This window comes from Schistocerca serialis, chromosome 5 (assembly GCF_023864345.2).
Source record: "Schistocerca serialis cubense isolate TAMUIC-IGC-003099 chromosome 5, iqSchSeri2.2, whole genome shotgun sequence".
Taxonomy (NCBI): Eukaryota; Metazoa; Arthropoda; class Insecta; order Orthoptera; family Acrididae; genus Schistocerca; species Schistocerca serialis.
In genome coordinates this window covers 613,383,782-613,405,416 of record NC_064642.1, presented here as the reverse complement: position 1 = coordinate 613,405,416, position 21,635 = coordinate 613,383,782, and the positions used below count along the sequence as shown (strand labels likewise).

General features: G+C 42.2%; 1 protein-coding gene across 1 annotated transcript in view; it reads right to left on the bottom strand.

Annotated features, from left to right (window-relative positions):
* LOC126482133 (solute carrier family 15 member 1-like) overlaps positions 1-21,635 on the bottom strand; it is a 210,632-nt gene that overhangs the window by 106,908 nt on the left and 82,089 nt on the right. Inside the window, exon 2 of the mRNA XM_050106110.1 lies at positions 4,007-4,063. Coding sequence (XP_049962067.1) covers positions 4,007-4,063 — 57 coding nt within the window. The remainder of the gene's footprint in view (positions 1-4,006; positions 4,064-21,635) is intronic.

The following is a 21,635-nucleotide window of genomic DNA, read 5'->3' as shown; positions in this document are numbered from 1 at the left end:
CGGATCGGAGCGTGGAATGTCAGCTCCCTTAATCGCGCAGGTAGGTTAGAAAATTTAAAAAGGGAAATGGATAGGTTAAAGTTACATATAGTGCGAATTAGTGAACTTCCGTGGCAGGAGGAAGAAGACTTCTGGTCAGATGAATACAGGGTTATAAATACAAAATCAAATAGGAGCAATGCAGGAGTAGGTTTAATAAGGAATAAAAAAATAGAAGCGCGATTAAGCTACTACGAACAGCATAATGAACGCATAATTGTAGCCAAGACAGACACGAAGCCCATGCCTACCAAAGCAGTACAAGATTATATGCCAACTAGCTCCGCAAATGACGAAGAAATTGAAGAAATTTATGATGAGATAAAAGATGTTATTCAGATAGTTAAGAGAGACGAAAATTTAATAGTCATGGGGGACTGGAATTCGATAGTAGGAAAAGGAAGAGAAGGAAACGTGGTAGGTGAATGTGAAATGGGAGGGAAGGAAAGAAAGAGGAAGCCGCCTGGTAGAATTTTGCACGGAGCATAACTTAATCATAACTAACACTTGGTTCAAGAATCATGAAAGAAAGTTGTATGCGTGGAAGAAGCCTGGAAACAGATAGATTTTATAACGGTAAGACAGAGATTTAGGAACCAGATTTTAAATTGTAAGACATTTCCAGGGGCAGATATGGACTTTGACCACAATCTATTGGTTATGAACTGTAGATTACAACTAAAGAAATTGCAAAAAAGGTGGGAATTTAAGGAGATTGGACCTGGATAAACTGAAAGAACCAGAGATTGTAGAGAGTTTCAGAGAGAGCATTAGGGAACGATTGACAAGAACGGGGGAAAGAAATGGAATTTAACTGATAAAAGGAGAAAATACAAAAATGCAGTAAATGAAGCAGGGAAAAAGGAATACAAACGTCTCAAAAATGAGATCGAAAGGAAGTACAAAATGGTTAAGCAGGGATTGCTGGAGGACAAATGTAAGGATGTAGAGGCATATATCACTAGGGGTAAGATTGATACCGCCTACAGGAAAATTAAAGAGACCTTTGGGAAAAAGATAATCACTTGCATGAATATCAAAAACTCAAACGGAAAACTAGTTCTAAACAAATAAGGGAAAGCAGAAAGGTAGAAAGAGTATATATAGGGTTTATACAAGGGCAATGTGCTTGAGGGTAATATTATGGAAATGGAAGAGGATGTAGATGAAGATGAAATTGGAAATATGATACTGCGTGGAGAGTTTGACAGAGCACTGAAAGAGCTAAGTTGAAACAAACTCCGGGAGTAGACAACATTCCATTCGAACTACTGATAGCCTCGGGAGATCCAGTCCTGGTGAAACTCTACCATCTGATGAGCCAGATGTATGAAACAGGCGAAATACCCTCAGAATTCAAGGAGAATACAATAATTCCAATCCCAAAGAAAGCAGGTGTGGACAAGTGTGAAAATTACAGAACTGCCAGTTTAATTAGTCACGGCTGCAAAATGCTAACACGAATTCTTTATAGAAGAATGTAAAAACGTAGAAGCCGACCTCGGGGAAGATCAGTTTGGATTCCGTAGAAATGTTGGAACACGTATGGCAATACTGACCCTACGACTTATCTTATAAGGTAGATTAAGGAAAGGCAAACCCAAGTTTCTAGCATTTGTAGACTTAGAGAAGGTTTTTGAAAATGTTGACTGGAATACTATCTTTCAAATTCTGAAAGTGGCAGAGGTTATATACAGGGAGCGAAAGGCTATTTACTATTTGTATAGAAACCAGATGGCAGTTATAAGAGTCGAGGGGCACGAAAGGGAAGCAGTGGTTGGGAAGGGAGGGGGACAGGGTTGTAGCCAATCCCCGATGTTATTTAATCCGTATAATGAGCAAGCAGTAAAGGAAAAAAAAAGAAAAACTTGGCGTAGGAATTAAAATCCATGCGGAAGAAATAAAAACTTTGAGGTTTGCCGATGGCATTGTAATTCTGTCAGAGACAATAAAGGACTTGGGAGAGCAGCAAAAGCAAAACGAAGATAATTGAATGTAGTCCAATTAAATCAGGTGATGCTAAGGGAATCAGATTAGGAAATGAGACACTTAAAGTAGTAAATGAGTTTTGTTAATTGGGTAGCAAAATAACTGATGATTGTCAAAGAAGAGAGGACATAAAATGTAGACTGGCAATGGCAAGAACACGTTTCTGAAGAAGAGAAATATGTTAACATCGAATATAGATTTAAGTGTCAGGTAGTCTTTTCTAAAAGTATTTGTATGGAGTCTAGCCATGTATGGACGTGAAACAAGGACGATAAATATTTTAGACAAGAAGAGAATAGAAGCTTTTGAAATGTGGTGCTACAGAAGAATGCTGAAGATTAGACGGGTGGATCACGTAACTAATGAGGAGGTACTGAACAGAATTGGGGAAAAGACGAATTTGTGGCGCAACTTGACTAAAAGAAGGGATCGGTTGGTAGAACACGTTCTGAGGCATCAAGGGATCACCAATTTAGTATTGGAGGGCAGCATGGATGATAAAAATTGTAGAGGGAGGCCAAGAGATGAACACACTGAGCAGATTCAGAAGTGTGTAGGTTGCCGTAGGTACTTGAAGTTTGCGCATGGAGAGCTGCATCAGACCAGTTTGTGGACTGAAGAGCACAACAAAAACAATACCAAGGTTACGTGACTGATAACCACTTCATAAAAACCAATCGAGCGATAGATTTGCAAGCTGATTCTCTCCTAGTGAATTACATTTCGTAACGACTCTTCCACTAATCTCTTTTCTGGGATATATGTCCCCTACAATTGGCTCTGTGTGGCACTACATCTTAGGTCGCTCTAAACTCAGTCTCATAGATTTTTTACAGCTGGTGCTGTTTCTCGTGATTTCTCCGGCTTGCTCGTGCTTGCAATCGAATAATCGAGCAGTAAGTGCCTTTCCATCTATTTACATGCAATACGTTACTGTTTTATGTTGAGGATCGCTGGCTCTGGCTTGCGAATTTCCTGAAAAGAATTCATTGTCTGCTAACAGTCTCACGCAGTTCATTATGCTATTCTTCATAATACGACTCGTGTATATCGTGAACAGTAAGGGCACTATAACAAATCCTTGTGGTACTCCCAAAGTTACTTCTGTATTTATGTTCAGCAATGTGTTGCGTTATCACTGCTAGGAAGTCCCGAACTCACTCACATTGCTAGGTCAGTATTCCAGCCAAATATAAATGAGAACTTCATCCACTACTAACAAGTAATCCACCTACTTACAGACGATATGCGTTATAGTGATCTCAGCTAAGGAAATGGGCGATAAGAAGAAGCAACCTATACTATGAATTCTAACAGTGGTAGCTGCAGGGCGATAGAGCAAAGAATCGTGAGATGTTTTCAACGAAAAACGAAACAGAAGTGTTGTTTGTTACTTCTTTCAGTATCTGATAGCTTAGATATTTCGTTGTTGGAAAATGGATACTTGTAGCCGGAGCAGAGCAGGTAAACTGTTCATCGGGAACTACGGGCGGTGAAAGAAGTATAGATTGAGAACATTTCTTTTAAAAACTAGAGCTTTCTCTCTGTTAGTTAAAGTCTCTGTGTTCCATAAAAAGTAAGAAAACCAACTTCATATTGACATTCAAAAACAGGAAAAATTGTTGCTTACTTTTCTGGAAACATAAATTCTGCGCCACATACGAGAGAAGTTGTTGTTATCAAAAACTTCGTGGCAGGTCAAAACTGTATTCCAGACCGAAACTCGAACTCGGGACCTTTGCCTTTCGCGGGCAAGAGCTTTACACACTGAGCTACCCAAGCACGACGCACGACCCGTCTTCACCGCTTCACTTCCGCCAATATCTCATCTATTTTATTATTAGTTAGGTACAATTGAAAGCCAGATTACCCAACAAAAAACAAAAATTGCCAAACGCACGTTATCCAGAATAACAGATTCATCTTTCGTATTCTTAAACAAATATGTAGGAAGCAACACATGAGTATGAAATCTTACCTTTGTCATTATCGATGATGTCTTCTGGCTCCCTAATGGTCGCTACGGCGTTGCTACCTGCAGAAAAGAAAAATGGGAAGGAATTAAAATTTGAGCCGTTGTTTTTACCATGAAAAGAACAAGTACTTTTGGTTGATTTCCTGTTTTATACGATTTCGACCTACACATTCATTTTAAGATAATTGATATAGCTGAAACGTTTCGTAATGAAGCAATGAAAATGAGAAGCTAACTGATGTGCTGATTCAAAGTTTTCTTCTTATACTTTAAACACCATCATATATCTTTGGTTTACTTGGAAAATATTTGGGGTGAAACTAGATTCTCCTTCCAAACATATCCCGAAATATGTAGCTTCAGTTTATCTACGTGGTGGTGCACCTCGTATCAACATGACTTTAAATTTCCTTTTCAGATTAAATGATTTTTGGGGAACAACTGATTGTTTTGTGCTTTCTCGTCACTGTGTCACACTTTAAAAAATGGTCCGTTCTTCTGATAGACATCTGTGCTGCTACTAGTACCGACCATTAAAAGCAATCAATTGACATATGCTGACTCCCCACCCCCCCCCACCCCCCCCCCCCACCCTCCCACCCTCCCGCTGATAAGATTCCTTGTGACGTAAGAAAGGCTTTCTGGTTCCATTTAAATGGCTTGAAAGACGAGTCCAAACTTGGACGCTTGTGGTCGCCCTTTAGTTATTACATTACTCATGAACGTCCCTGAAGGCGAAGAACCCACCATTCAACTATATACAATAGCCTTGCAAACAATCGTAGAATGGTCTCCGACAGTGCTAGTTACTGACCTCTTCAGCCGTGTTGCTTATGGCATCTTCTGTCGATTTATCTTTACGCAAACCGAACTGTCACTCGCTCATGTCATCTGACGTTCAGTGACAATGGACTCTGTTACAACGAAATTTCTCTAAGATTTTGCGCATCCCATGTATGAGGCAAGTAGGGCGATAAGATTTGAAGTGCATTGGACCAATATCTATTCCTTTTCTAAGTAGTGCTTCATGTGTCTATTTTGAAATTATACAATTTGGTCACGATTTAAGTTATTTTATAACCAAGATTTAAATTACTTCCATTGGTATTATGTCTGGCCCGGGAGCCTTACCATTTCGTAGATAATATTTCACATTACTTGACTCCTCTATAGAGAAAGGATACAGTCGTGCTACATTTTCATACAACATACTCTTTTTATCATTTCCATGCAGTCGTACAGGGGCAAATAAAAGTGTCCCCAACGAGTGGATACGATTGAACGTAACTGCGCGCATCTCGTGGTCGTGCGGTAGCGTTCTCGCTTCCCACGCCCGGGTTCCCGGGTTCGATTCCCGGCGGGGTCAAGGATTTTCTTTGCCTCGTGATGGCTGGGTGTTGTGTGCTGTCCTTAGGTTAGTTAGGTTTAAGTAGTTCTAAGTTCTAGGGGACTGATGACCATAGATGTTAAGTCCTATAGTGCTCAGAGCCATTTTTTTGAACGTAAATGTATGCATAGAACTACACACCGTGACGTCACACCACGTTTACGCCGCCACGTGATCCACGCCGGTTCAGAGGGTAGTGCGGGCTTTGTCAGAGTGTGGGAAGCGAGGCAAAGGGGACGATGGTACTCACAGTGGAGCAGTGTGTGCTCGTTGTGGAAAGGTACGTGTCGACAGAGTTGTGTGAACGGTGTGGTCAGTTGTTTGCTGAGAAGTTTAATGTTGTCAAACAAAGTACTTGCAAAGACTGCCGGGTAACTCTTAGTCCGAAAATGGCGTTAGACAATATCTGTTTTGAACAAGTCAAAAAAAAAAAAAAAAAAAAAGAAGACATTCCGAAACACAACAGAAAATGTTGTTGCAGTTCACCAGAAAATGTTTCAGAGTCCTATCGAGTCAACCCGATCCATGTAGCATGAGGCCGGCATATCATGTCGATCATGCAGACGACTTCTTCACCTGGATCTGCACGTGCATCCCTACCGAGTGTTAAATGTTCATGAGCCGCCCGATGTGGCCGAGCGGTTCTAGGCGCTTCAGTCTGGAACCTCGCGGCCGCTACGGTCGCAGGTTCGAATCCTGCCTCGGGCATGGATGTGCGTGATGTCCTTAGTTTAGTTAGGTTTAAGTAGTTCGAAGTTCTAGGGAACTAATGACCTCAGATGTTAAGTCCCATAGTGCTCAGAGCCATTTTATTGTTCATGCATTAAAACCAGCAGATGCTCCTTAGCTCCTACAGTTTTGTGAGTGGCTGTTCACTGAGATGGCAATGAATGGCTTGGACATGGATCTGTTCTTTATTTCTGATGAAGCCTGGTTCACCTGAGTGGTTGTTCAACTCACAGAATGACAGGTTCTGGGCAGCGGAGAATCAGCATAACTTTCACGAAATACCGATGCATGATGAAAAGGCTGGGATTTGGTAAGCAGTGTCTGCACGCCTCATTAAGGTTCCATTTTCTTTCATCAATCGCTGACTGCGGCGCGTAGCGTTGACAACGTTCCGAAACCGTTTATGGCGGTATACAGATACCCACAGTTACTTCCAACAGGATGGAACAACTGCTCACATAACCTCCCGAATCTCGGAGCACATTTATGCTATCTTCACGCCTGACAGAGTTGTCAGCAAAGGTCAGTCTGGTCGCGGCCCTAGCTGGCCATCCAGGTCACCTGATCTGTCAGTGCGCCATTACTTTGCATGTGGAGCCCTCAAGACTAAGGTGTATCGCCACAGCCCTCATAGTCTTCAAGAACTGCAGCAGAACATTTCGGATGAGACTGCAGCAATTCCAGCAGTCCAGCTTCGATCCGACTTCAGCAGCTTGCTGACGAAGGCCCAAAAGTGCCAAGAGCTGAATGGTGGTCACTTGCAACGTCTGCTATAGTCAGGTTAGTACTGTATTTCCTTTCCTCTGCTGTGTTTCTTTGTACCCAGTAATTATTTTCTCCTGGCCATTTTATTTGCCCCACCCTGTATAAACACTCTCTTAACAATCTTCATGATAGTGGTCATCTAGTAGTAAATTTTGACTGTGTCTTTCCAGGTTCGTGTGGTTTTGGTTCAAATGGGTCTGAGCACTATGGGACTTAACATCTGATGTCATCAGTCCCCTAGACTTAGAACTACCTAAACCTAGCTAACGTAAGGACATCACACACATCTATGCCCGAGGCAGGATTCGAACCTGCGACCGTAGCAGCAGCGTGGTTCCGAACTGAAGCGCGTAGAACCGCTCGGCCACAGCGGCCGGCGTGTGGTTCTGAATTCATGTCTCTCTCTATAGAGAACCTTTGGTAACCTTATTTTTTTTTCTACAGCTGTCTGTTGTATTTGCTGTGGAACTAATAATAAATGTTCGTTTACAAGGAGTTTCCAGCTTGCTCGTTGTATTCTCGACAGTTCATGATGTATCGTTGCTTTAAAGCTCTATGAAATCCTAGCGTTTAATGATGGTGAGTTAATTAAATAGAGTCTGATTATAGCAGCCGAAGAAATGAGTCCTGAGAAAATGGATTTATTTAATTCTGTCAACCTTCCCCGAGAAGAGTTGCTCTAAGATTTGAGGATATTGGCAACGACATCGGTAACTAATTAATTAACAAGGCAAATGGTTGGCTCTTGATGAGTCAACAGAAGTCCTGCGTACTTCTCAGTTGCTGTTATTTATTCGAGGAGTCAATGCCGACTTTGAAGTAACTGAAAAATTAGCTTGTATGAATAGTCTGCGTGGAAGAACTACAGGCGAAAATATTTTCAAAGAAGTTGAGAAAATATTAACGACGTACAACCGGCAATCAAATAAGCTATGTCACAAATGACGGTGGTAAAAATATCTGTGAAACGGATAAAGGCTTAGTTGAAGATATTTACAAAGTTTGCGAAACAAATTGTTTCGAAGACTATGGTTATTCATTGCATTATTCATCAACAAGCACTCTGTGGCAAATGTGTAAATCTGTCATGGGTTAACAACCGTTTGTCTCAATGGTGAACTTTCGTTCTCGTGGACTGGACCACTTCAGTTCTGTGATTTTCTACCTGAAGTGGAAGATGTATTTCCTGACGTGTTCTACCATGCACCAATTCGACGACTTAGAAGTGGTACACTTTCGTTAAGATTTTTTTGAACTCAGGGCAGAGATTGATGTTCTTCTACATGAGAAAAACCGCCCTTGACCGCTATTATCGAATACACAATGGCTTTGAAAATTAGCTATTACTGCCCACGTCATAGGATTTGTTAATAGCTTCCGTTTGAAATTACACGGCAAAACAGTGGTCATAAGTGAAACCTATAGTGCGATAAAGTCGTTTCGGCGAAAACTGACTTTGACCGAGTACAAATCATGTCAAAGTGCTTCGTGCATTTTCCAAGCTGTCAAGAATTGCAAGAAGTGAGATCCCCATTCTCTCACAAATTTGCAAGTGATATATTTTCCAAGTTCAAACAACAGTTCCAGCAATTTTTCCGAGTCTTGATGCAAGTGCAGAAGACATTTCTATATTCGAAACTCCATCTAACTGTACCACTTAGAAACTTCCACCTAACCCTCAGTTGGAAGTAATCTCCGCAGCGACAACATGTTAAAAGACAAATTTCAGGAGAAGACTCTAACAGGAGTCTATAAGTGTATTCCACGTGATGAATGTGATGAAGTAAGTTCATAGGGTTGTTGTCTGAACTCTTTATTTTGTAGTACCTATTTGCGTGAAAAAGAATTTCGAAGATGAAATATGTAAAATCTTATTGTAGGTCAGCATTAACAGATGAACATTAGCAATAAATTTTGGTGAAAGGGGCACTAACTTTTATTCCGAGTCTGGTGAAATGTTCGCTAAAAAAACATTTCATTAATTGCATTAATAAAATTGTGTTTCAAAGAACAGTTCTGTGTGCTGGATGTTTTTAACGTATTGTGTTGTTATCAATGTATTTGTGAAAGCTTGTTATTCCTGTTTTTAATAGACCCATCTCGAGCATGGCCCACAGAGCACAAAATATGTAATTTTGGCTCTTTACCCCCTGTTCTACAGGAATGCTCCGCTGTTAGACCATCTGGCTCTGCAGACAGCCGGTCTCACGTCATGGAGTTCTGCCGACAACGGCGTAGCGTGGGATCCGATAGCCCTCCTCTTAAGTGGCACAGCGATATTGATAATATTTAGAACAGAGTCCACTACAGCATGGCCGTTATCGTCTTTATTACAATCACCTGGTGATAGAGATGACGCGCGGAGGGGGGACGGTATACTGCAACACAAGGTCCCAGTTTGCTCTGTTCTTGTTTGAACACTAGCGATCGGGACCTGAGTTATTTGAACACTAACAGTCGCAAACTCTCCTATTCTGTATTCAGAAAAGATGTATTACACTATTTAACACAAAAATGTTATGAAAAGTAAATGGGCTAAACTAAATAACCTTCTGCCACTTAATTCGAAAATGAAGTTAAAATTCGAATATTAGGTCCATTTTCGAACTGCGATTATTACCCGTAATTCTGCCTACTTCATTAAATATCTTACCTCACGTATAAGCAGTTGGCTGCAGTGCCTCAGTATGTCATAGTTCTCACAGCTTAGTATCGTCAAGTGGTCAGGTAGATGTATTTCTCGCTAATAAAGCGGTCGTGATTTGAGGCTTCTCGAAGTGCTTTTATAAAAAATGCGATATACTTTCAGCTCCCAATCACCTAGTAACAGGCACTACAGCAATGTCTGGTAAATGTGTTAATAACGCAAATACATTCTGCAGCAATTATGGTGATTCAACGTTTTCCTCAAGGGTACCATATATATCTGATACAAAAAAGACTGTATGGTAAGGGGTCAGAGCAAAAAGGGCACCAGAAAACCGTTTGTTAAAGAGAGAGTCTACATTCCTAGAGTGAAAAATATTGTGCACGAACCACTGATAAAGACAAGCAAAGTTCTACTTCCTGCACTAAATACAAAATCTAAGACTGTGAACAATTGTCTAAAGGATTTTATGTACATCACTCTCCATCCAGTTATGTTCCCCGGGCCTATGTTAGTTTCGAAAAAGCACGTTTATAGAATCAGCGACAAAGGACAAGAGGAAAATTGCACGGCTATCCGTTAAGAATGTTTCGAATGGTCGTCTCGGAAACGTCAAAGCAGAAAATTTCTGTGAACCTTTGGATGGCCAGCTACAATGTGATAAAAATGCACATTTTACACTCACGTCTGAATTTCTTTCTGCCAAACTGTGGTGATATATGTAATCAACAAGGTGAGCTCTTACACCAGAATATTTCACCGATGGAGTGTAGGACTAAATGAACAGGATTATAGTGCTTCGGCGTTAAGAGGTCATTGCTCGATGGCAGAAAAGGATGCTCTAGCTATACAATGCTAGGGGAGGACCAAAAGGTAATCGGTATTTTTTCACCCTTTTTCCATAAACGCATACAATAAATATCATTATCTCAGAAATCAAAGTTAAGCAATAAATTTAAGCATTTACCGTTTCTGTGTCCCAAAAACACAAATTATATGCTCACCATATTAAACTATTTAAAATGTGTAGATCCCATTTACTGCTGAGTTGAAATTATAATTAAATCAGCCTCGGCTACAAGGGTGGCCTTCAGTTTCTTTATTGCAATGTCGATTTCGGAACAACCGGCTCCAGCTACAGATGCACCTTGTATTTACACGTCTAGTCGATGCTAGGCATAATTTCCTCGCCATCGTAGCTCGTTGAATCACCGATCAACAATACGTACAACCAACTTGTGTCTTGAACACCACACAAAATTCGCACTTCAGCCGTTGACAGCAATATAACTTACCCATAATTTCATCACACGAATGCATTCTCACCTTCCATCACGATGGATTTAATACCTCAATGTTGACTTGACCACCTGCTTAACTGCAGAAAGTTGGAGGCTGATGTAGAAGATTTAGTACATAAATCTGTTGCAACCGTTGCATTCTACAGTCATACCTTTCATTGGCTGCGGGGTGAGAATGAAGGAGCATATAAAGGATACCGACTACTAGCAAGGGCATCCACAACTATTTATCGTGAAACCTCAAAACTATTTCGTCATACGCAGCGAAACTAATATGAGTTGCCGCCTCAGCAAGCTAACACCTTGTTTCCATTGCTGTCTTTGACTCATTTCGTGTGTTGCTGCAGTGCAGCGATGTTGGTTGCATTATATTTGTTACTGTGTAACGTTATTCTACTTTTGTTGGCTTTTGCGTGCTTACATACCAAATTGCTGCATGAGCTTCGTTAGTGTTGGTTCACATGCGACATACCTTTGCACAGTACACAGGAGGATTACGCTGATAAAGTCGATCAATAAAGCGTGTCGAGTGCGATCATGAAATAGCTTGTACATGTTCCCTCCACACTATCTTCTCCCCTCCGTACTACCCGCCCCACATCTGTTCTATAGCCACCCCTCTACGTCTCTCTCTCTCTCTCTCTCTCTCTCTCACTCTCTCTCTCTGGAACGCACAAGTTCTCATGCCGCTCCACAACATATATCCCTTTCCCTACGGTACAAAGCTTTATCAATGATGATCCAGTTGGAAGTATAATAATTGAAACACAATAGAGGGAATGCTATTATCACAAGTTGACGAACGACGCCTAACAATCACAAATATGCTCTTCGGTAGGGAGACGTGAGTGCAAGCGAAGACAGGGAACCAATGCTAATCTTCCAGGCGGAGTGTGAAATGGAGTCGCGTCCAGTTTCGTTGTGAGTTCTCGATGACTCTTTGAGCCTCTCCTACGTCACAGAAGTGATACGAAATTCTACCGGATAACTATTGTGGTTCGCTTCACAATAGTATTGTATTGTACGCTTGCATGGACAAAGTACTTCGAACTAAAAGGTAACTTATTAACCATTTAATCCCTATACTTAACGTTACATGAACCTATCTGAATTTTTTCGTCTCTGTCCCACAGACTTAATAATCAACTGTAATGTAATACAGGGTAGACTACTCCTCTACAACTGAAGATTTATATTGGTAAATACATTATCATTTCATCAACATCAGCACAGAAAAGGCAGTAAATGCTATACACTAGAACGCTCAACAATGTTCTCAGTTCCAACGTAAACAATTTAGGCATTGCATTATTCATGTTATTACGTTGGTGTGCAAAGTACGCCCGTGCTGTCAATAAAAATGAAGCTGCGAAGCTGTATTGAGAAAAAGTTTCGTGATACATAACAGGTAAAGGATGAGAACGTGGAAAGTGTAAGTACACGGTAATTACGTTATATCCCACTGCTTAGCAGCTTATGATTAACATTATAAATAGCGTTGTTATGCTGGTGCAAGTTGAACAGAGTGAAAGCGGCAAAAAAGATTTCTGAAAAGAAAGACACTTCTCTAGCAGTCACTTCCTTTACATACATGTAGATTTAAGCTTAAACATAGACTTAAGCTAAAACATAGATTTAAAGAACTATCGATGACAGTTATGACAGTCACAGGTGCAGCCACGTTAGTTTTTATCCGCCTCAAACACTTCACATCTTATCTAGCTAAATTGGTGTAAAAACCTGAAAATCTTTATATCCGCTATGCATCACTCTTCATAAAGGACGACAATAAAAAGACTACGAGGGGCAGCCAATAATTAATGCAATACTTTTTTTTCTCGGCCAGTTTAGGTTGGAAAAATGCGTAGTTTTTTGTAGGACATCGTGGAATTTTCCCGCTTCAGCCCCTATAGTTTCATGGCGTTCCGATAAGTTGTGGCGCTATATGTGGCCTTCAATATGGCGTCTGTAACGGAGGAGCGTTTCAAGCAGATAGCTGTCGCTGAGTTTTTTTTTAGCGGAAAATGGGGCATCACGGTTATTCCTGCGCGCTTGCAGAATGTCTACGGAGACCTGGCAATGAACAAAAGCACAGTGAGTTAATGGACGAGGCGTCTGTCAACATCGCAATGAGGTCGCGCGAACTTGTCCGAACCCCCGCATGCCGGCCGGCCGCGCACAGCTGTGACTCCTTCAGTGTTGGAACGTGCGGACACTCTCATTCGACATGGTTGGCGGATCACAATCAAACACCTTTCTACAGAACTGGATGTCTGTGTTGGTAATGCTGTCACATTTGTTCAATAGCAGGAGTACTCAGAGGTGTGCGGCCGGTGGAGTCCCCGCTGACTAAAAGAAGACTATGAAGACCAATGAAGGACCATCTGTGCAGAATTCCTTGAGCCTTACACGGCTGATCGTGACAATTTTTGTCAAGCATCGTCGCGGGCACTGAAACATAGATTCATCACTTCGAACCGGAAACAAAACGGCCATCTATGGAGTGGCGCCACACCACCTCTCCTCCGAAGAAAAAGGTCAAAACAGTAAAGCCACGGCGACGGTCTTCTGGGACTCCGATGAAGTTATTATGTTTGAGTCCTTCCTTGTGGTGCAGCAATGAACTCGATCAACTCGTGAGTGTATTGAGCTACCCTCAGGTAACTGAAGATACAACTTCAGCGTGTTCGTCTCTACAAAAATGCAAAGGAACTTCTAGAATGAGATTTTCATCTGCAGCGGAGTGTGCGCTCATATGATACTTCCTGACAGGTTAAAACTGAGTGCCAGATCGAGACTCGAACTCGGGACCTTTGCCTTTAGCGGGCAAGTGCTCTACAATCTTTTTCTGCCTTTTTTGTCGTTTTTGATCGTTGTGTTTGGTCGTTGCGCACGTCACATGACATCCAGTCAAGTTCGTATGTTGATCCTTCCACTCAGTTTTGTTGTTGCAGAGGCCAGTCAGCTCTCTGATCGAACACGCTGAGCTACCGTGCCAGCACCATCTGAGGCACCCAAACACGACTCACGCCCCGTCCTCACAGCTTTACTTCTGCCAGTACCTCGTCTCCTACCTTCCAAACTTCACAGAAGCACTCCTGCGAACCTTGCACAACTAGCACTCCTGAAGAAAGGATATTGCGGAGAAATGGCTTAGCTACAGCCTGGGGGATGTTTCCAGAATGAGATTTTCACTCTGCAGCGGAGTGTGCGCTGATATGAAACTTCCTGGCAGATTAAAACTATGTGCCGGACCGAGACTCGAACTCGGGACCTTTGCCTTTGCCTTTGGAAGGTAGGAGACGAGGTACTGGCAGAAGTGAAGCTGTGAGGACGGGGCGTGAGTCGTGCTTGGGTAGCTCAGATGGTAGAGCACTTGCCCGCGAAAAGCAAAGGTCCCGAGTTCGAGTCTCGGTCCGGCACACAGTTTCAATCTGTAAGGAAGTTTCAAGTTTCAAAGGAACTTCTCCTTCTCCTTGACAACGCAAGCCCTCACATAAATCTGTGCAGCCGAGAGGAGCTCACAGAAATTAATTGGGTTGTTCTTCCTCTTCCACCCTACAGCCCTTGGATATCGCACATTCCACTTCCATCTGCTCGGCGCAACGAGGGATGCACTCCGCGGGAAGCAGTTATTGATGCAGTAAGACGTTGGCTCCGACGTCGACCGGCAGAGTGATATCAGGCGGGCATACAGGCCTGCTCAGTAAGGTGGCATAAGGCCGTTGTATTGGATGGAAATCATGTTGAAAAATAGGCTTCTGTAGCCAAAAGATGGGGAATAATTTGATGCACTGGAATCCTGAATAAAAACAACCTGCTTTCAGAAAAAAAAACTGTAGCATTATCGAATGCCCCCCGTACATCGTTAACTCAAACGTATTTAGTACCCATAAAAGGAGTGGCACCTTGAAGGTGAGCCAGACTGATCAAATTCTTTTATGGAAAGTTAAATACACACTAAGAGCATAAGGAGGCCAATTGTAGCTGTACAGTCATGAGCAGACAGAGACAACTCCCAACTTGTTACAACCACTCCTATCCAGAGTAGACCCTCCTTGTTGCATAATGCTACAGAATGTACTTCTGGCCTCAGTACTACGCCTCCCCGCCCCCGCCCTCCCCAAATTCCCTGTTTCATAGGCTAATAGTGCGTGGGCCGAACGACTGGCGCTGAGGCTCCGTGTAAGTTCTAATTTCTCTGAGATTCGAATGGGGACTGTTTTACCTCCGAAATATTTTACCCAAGAGGACGCCATCAACACTGAACCACACAGTAAAGCTGCACGCCCATGGAAAAAATTACGGCTGTAGTTTCCCCTTGCTTTCAGCGGTTCGCAGTACCAGCAAAGCAAGGCCGCTTTGGTTAATGTTACAAGGCCAGATCAGTCAATCATCCAGATTGTTGCCCCTGCAACTACTGAAAAGGCTGCTGCCTCTCGTCAGGATCACACATTTGTCTGGCCTCTCAACAGATACCACTCCGTTGTGGTTGCACCTGCGGTACGGCTGTTTGGTCGCTTTAGGCACGTAAACCCCTCCGGCAACGGCAAGGTCCATGGTTCATGGGGTGGATGTTTTCAATATACACTGGAAAACAATCATATAAAAATTTTCTACAGATATTTATATAAATGAAAAACAAAAATAAAAGTAATAATCTGGACTCGAACACGTAGCGTTGAATTAAAAATCCGCGACGCTAACTGCTGTGCCATAATTTCGTGTCATGATATCGCGCGGTAAAAGGCACATAGCGTATCTAGAAAATAGCTCGAAAACTTTGACCGTCGTTTTTTCAGAAACGGTCAAGTATCTACGGGTAAGCTCAGACATGAGTTCCCTTATTTTGACCCGTCTTCTACTGAGCAAAGTTTCTGGGAAATAATGTTATGGCACTTGCCGTGTTCTCCTCGTCAGTCAAGTGGCTCCTCAGCAGCCTCTCGAGGCTGAGTGCATCCCGTTCAAGCCCTCCCACCAAGTAAAAATCCCTGGCCGTACTGGGATCCTTTCCTGGGTTTCTTGCATGGCATTCAGCTGCGCGAAGCATTCAGCTAAGGAGGCACCCGATGACAGTGATACACGAATGTGAAACTGAGGAGTAAATGCGGCTGTCGAATGGAATGAACAGTCTGATGAGTACACACTGCACATTGAGAGTAAACCGAAGAAAGATGAAAGTAGTAAGGAATAGCAGAAATGAGATTAGTGAGAAACGTTACTTCAGAATCGAGGATGAGTTTGTAGGCGAAGTGAAGGAATTCTGCTTCCTCGGAATCAAACTAAGGCGTGACGGGCGAAGCAAGGAGGATTTAAGAAGCACACTATTACAGGTAAAGAGAGCATTCCTCGCTAAAAGAAGCCCGCTAGTATCAAACATTGACCTTAATTTGAGTGATAATATGCGTCGATAGCATAGCGTTCTATGGGAGTAAATCATGGACTATGAGAAAACTGGCAAAAAAGCGAATCGAAGTGTTTCAGAAATGGTGACACAGAAGGATGCTGAAAGTTAAGTGGTTTAATAAGGTAAGAAACGAAAAGGAATAGGTAAGGAAAATATCACACGGAGGACACTAACAAGAAGAATGGACAGGATGATTGGGCATATGTCAAGCATCAGGGAATAATTTCTTTGGTACTGTAGTGAGCTATAAGGGTTCAGAACTATAGTGAACACACTCTGGAATACATTGAACAAATAATTCGAGACTCTGGGTGTAAGTACTACACTGAGAGTTAGTTAGTTGGTTACGTGTTCCATTGATCAATAGCACGGAAAAACCGTTATGATGTGGAATGTGAGATGAAGAGGTTGGCGCAGGACAGGAAGTCATGGATTCCCACACCAATCCTGTCAGAAGACCTACGACTCCAAAGAAAAAAAAGTCCATGAGTGGCTTTCAGTACGTTATGCAACACTTTTTTTTAAAATAAAAGCAAGCTGGTTTTATTCAGGATTGGAACGCACCTCCATTAAAGAGGCCATGTTGAAGGCTACGTATAGCACTGCCACCTGTCGGAACTTCATGAAACTACAGGGACTGAAGCGGGAATATTCCACGATGTCCCACAACAAAACCCACATTTTTTTCAAACGAAATTGGCCGAGAAAAAAAAGTGTTGCGTTACTTATTGAGCGGCTCTTGTACAATCGTTCGGTAATCTATCTCTTCTTCTATTTGTGCTAAATACATTTATTTGTGCCAGGGTCATCTGCTATTCCTTACACCAATTGTCGATCATCTGTAGCAAGACAGCACATTTGTAAGATAAATGTAGTATTAGCTTAGTGTTCCTGGAACACCCGAAAGATAAAGGAATGTTGCCTTCAGTGCAAGAAAACTTTAGTTTCAGATTTCCTGGCGTGTACAGTGTGCGACGTGAATGTCACGAATGTTAAACATGGCAGACAATAAGTGCAGTGTACGAGCGTTTTACATCGAGTTAAGAGACTTTGGAAAGTCAAGGTCAGCGGTACGTAGCTTCATGAAACGGTATATGACCAGCATTAGGAAACCGAAATGCTATACATGTATCGTCTCGTATCATCTTATAATGATTCTATAGTTAAATAAAAGTAATTTGCTCATGTTTCAGTATGTCTAATAGACATAGTGGTTACAATCTTGACGGAGACTGGTGAGAGGCGCTAGAAAAGGTACGTTCACAAAGAGCGAAAATCAAAAACTCACTGTGAAAATGGAGAAATACGACTGGGGTTATCTCCGCTCCCCTTCTGCTCCATAATTCTTGTCGGATAAGAGAGGTAAGCCGGTATTTCGTTCATTGCAGATTCCTGCATTTGCGTATATGAATCATGTCTCCCAGATGAGTCACGCCAATCACAGTAAGCCAGAATTACAACGTTCAAGGAGCGCACATCAATCCTAATAGTCACTCATCTCATGACGATGAATACGTAAAACTTCGAAAGCTTGAGTTTCCTATGCAATTTGCTTGGAGGCAATTTTAGACATGTTCAAAATAAGGTCGAAACCCGTTGACCTGGAAACCACACGGGCACTCTCATATTGCTGTCATTTCTGACACAACTCGGGAGCAACTGGATGGTGCAGTGCCCCTCTCAAACCAAAGGTCTTCTACAGGATACTGTTGGTTAACAAATGAATGCACATCACCTGGCAAGAGACTTCTGGCTCTTTCACCAGTGGGAGCCGAATCAGGAGCACATTGCATGGCATTCTCCGCAATGGAATATCCCCAACACTCGCTTCAATGTCGTGCTGTTGGCAAGCAGTATGGACCGCCGTCTGTGCTTTTGATCGTATTTGTATCCTGCCGTCGGTTTCTAAAGAAGTGTCGTAGTATTCGACCAGGAGACATTCATTCAAACGTCGAATTTCTAACGGCGGTGTTTCTAAAAGGAAAATAGAACCCAACGCCCCAAAAACGCAGCTCACAGTAATAAAACACAGCAAGTGACACAAAACACAAACACGCTAAACTAAATCCCACGATTTCAGTTAAAGATACAGCGAAATATCTTGAATTAAGCCTAAAGAGAGACCTGCTGTGACACCAGCACACAAAGATTGTCATAGTCAGATCTAAAATAAGATTAAATATATTTAAAATAATAAGAGGCAGAACCAGCGGAGCCAAGAATGACACGATCGTGTAATGTCATAAATCATTCGTCCGTATTATTCAACAATACGCTGCCGCTGTATGAATGGCAAATCGACCAAACATACCAAATCTGAGAAAATACTGAAGGCAGCAACAGGCATTAATCCCAGAATGACAAATAATATAGAGACAGGTACACTTATACAAAAAAGCTAATTAACCGCTAGCTGGAAGTAATGGCCAAAATAGACACCAACAGATAAGAACAAAGGACATCTACAACTAACTTCATAGACGAATATTCATATACATCAAGTAAACTATGTATACTCTACAAAATCTGCCAGAGTCAACACAAAAATAAAACATCTTAAGGCAACAGATCCCCTCAACTTTACAGATAGAGAGAAAAACGAAACTAAACCAGAACACGCAGCAGAAATGCCAACAGACGATGATACAGGAAACACAAATAATTAGTCAAAGACGAAACAGCAGATAGAATTCACAGACCCTTGTTGAAGTAAATGCCAGGACCCGTAACCAGCAACCCAAGCAAAACAAAATGTTATATAAATGGAAGAAGTGGAGAGATCAATACAAAATTGCACAAGGTTAAGCTAATACTTCAAAGAGTAGGCAGAAAACATCTTCCGAGATTGTCCTAAATGCTTTCTCCGAAAATTATTTCGAGCAGCTAGTCCACGAACCCACGCGAATTGTAAATGGTTGCGAAAACACACCTGACCTCTTAGCCACAAACAATCCGGAGCTAATAGAGAGCATCATGACTGATACAGGGATTAGTGATCACAAGGTCGTTGTAGCTAGGCTCAATACCGTTTCTTCCAAATCCACCAGAAACAAACGCAAAATAATTTTATTTAAAAAAGCGGATAAAGTGTCACTAGAAGCCTTCCTAAGAGACAATCTCCATTCCCTCCGAACTGACTATGCAAATGTAGACGAGATGTGGCTCAAATTCAAAGATATGGTAGCAACAGCAATTGAGAGATTCATACCTCATAAATTGGTAAAAAATGTAACTGATCCCCCATGGTACACAAAACAGGTCCGAACGCTGTTGCAGAGAGAACAGAAAAAGCATGCGAATTTCAGAAGAACGCGAAATCCTGAAGATTGGCTAAAATTTACAGACGCGCGAAATTTGGCACGGACTTCAATGCGAGATGCCTTTAATAGGTTCCACAACGAAACATTGTCTCGAAATTTGGTAGAAAATCCGAAGAAATTCTGGTCGTATGTAAAGTACACAAGCGGCAAGACGCAGTCAATACCTTCGCTGCGCAGTGCCGATGGTACTGTTACCGACGACTGTGGCGCTAAAGCTGAGTTATTGAACGCAGTTTTCCGAAATTCCTTCACCAGGGAAGACGAATGGAATATTCCAGAATTTGAAACACGAACAGCTGCTAGCATGAGCTTCTTAGAAGTAGATACCTTAGGGGTTGCGAAGCAACTCAAATCGCTTGATACGGGCAAGTCTTCAGGTCCAGATTGTATACCGATTAGGTTCCTTTCAGATTACGCTGATACAATAGCTCCCTACTTAGCAGTCATATACAACCGCTCGCTCACCGATAGATCTGTAACTACAGCTTGGAAAATTGCGCAGGTCGCACCAGTGTTTAAGAAGGGTAGTAGGAGTAATCCATCGAACTACAGACCCATATCATTGACGTCGGTTTGCAGTAGGGTTTTGGAGCATACACTGTATTCAAACATTATGAATCACCTCGAAGGGAACGATCTATTGAGATGTAATCAGCATGGTTTCAGAAAACATCGTTCTTGCGCAACGCAGCTAGCTCCTTATTCGCACGAAGTAATGGCCGCTATCGACAGGGGATCTCAAGCTGATTCCATATTTCTAGATTTCCGGAAAGCTTTTGACACCGTTCCTCACAAGCGACTTCTAATCAAGCTGCGGGCCTATGGGGTATCGTCTCAGTTGTGCGACTGGATTCGCGATTTCCTGTCAGGAAGATCGCAGTTCGTAGTAATAGACGGCAAATATCGAGTAAAACTGAAGTGATATCAGGTGTTCCCCAGGGAAGCGTCCTAGGACCACTGCTGTTCCTGATCTATATAAATGACCTGGGTGACAATCTGAGCAGTTCTCTTAGGTTGTTCGCAGATGATGCTGTAATTTACCGTCTAGTAAGGTCATCCGAACACCAGTATCAGTTGCAAAGCAATTTATAAAAGATTGCTGTATGGTTTGGCAGGTGGCAGTTGACGCTAAATAACGAAAAGTGTGAGGTGATCCACATGAATTCCAAAAGAAATCCGTTGGAATTCGATTACTCGATAAATAGTACAATTCTCAAGGCCGTCAATTCATCTAAGTACCTGGGTGTTAAAATTACGAACAACTTCAGTTGGAAAGACCACATAGATAATATTGTGGGGAAGGCGAGCCAAAGGTTGCGTTTCATTGGCAGGACACTTAGAAGATGCAACAAGTCCACTAAAGAGACAGCTTACACTACACTCGTTCGTCCTCTGTTAGAATATTGCTGCGTAGTGTGGGATCCTTACCAGGTGGGACTGACGGAGGACATCGAAAGGGTGCAAAAAAGGGCAGCTCGTTTTGTATTATCACGTAATATGGGAGAGAGTGTGGCAGATATGATACTCGAGTTGGGATGGAAGTCATTGAAGCAAAGACGTTTTCCGTCGCGGCGAGATCCATTTACGAAATTTCAGTCACCAACTTTCTCTTCCGAATGCGAAAATATTTTGTTGAGCCCAACCTACATAGATAGGAATGATCATCAAAATAAAATAAGAGAAATCAGAGCTCGAACAGAGAGGTTTAGGAGTTCGTTTTTCCCGCGCGCTGTTCGGGAGTGGAATGGTAGAGAGATAGTAGATTGTGGTTCGATGAACTCTCTGGCAAGCCCTTAAATGTGAATTGCAGAGTAATCATGTAGATGTTGATGTAGAATATGAAACGCCATTTGTCTGCCCTTCCACTTTCAGAGTCGGAATGAGAGACGAAATAAAAAACGTGTCTCGTGTAAGGTGAACAGAGAAGTGGCGCATTTGTGGATAGTTGTTTCAATGTCCCATATAGAACTTTTGGTTCTGTTTCTTATGGAGTCTCTCTGGCAGTTTGAGTGGCCCAACACTGAACTGACGATCTGTCTGCTTCCTTGCAGCCTTGATATCCGGTGTTACAATACA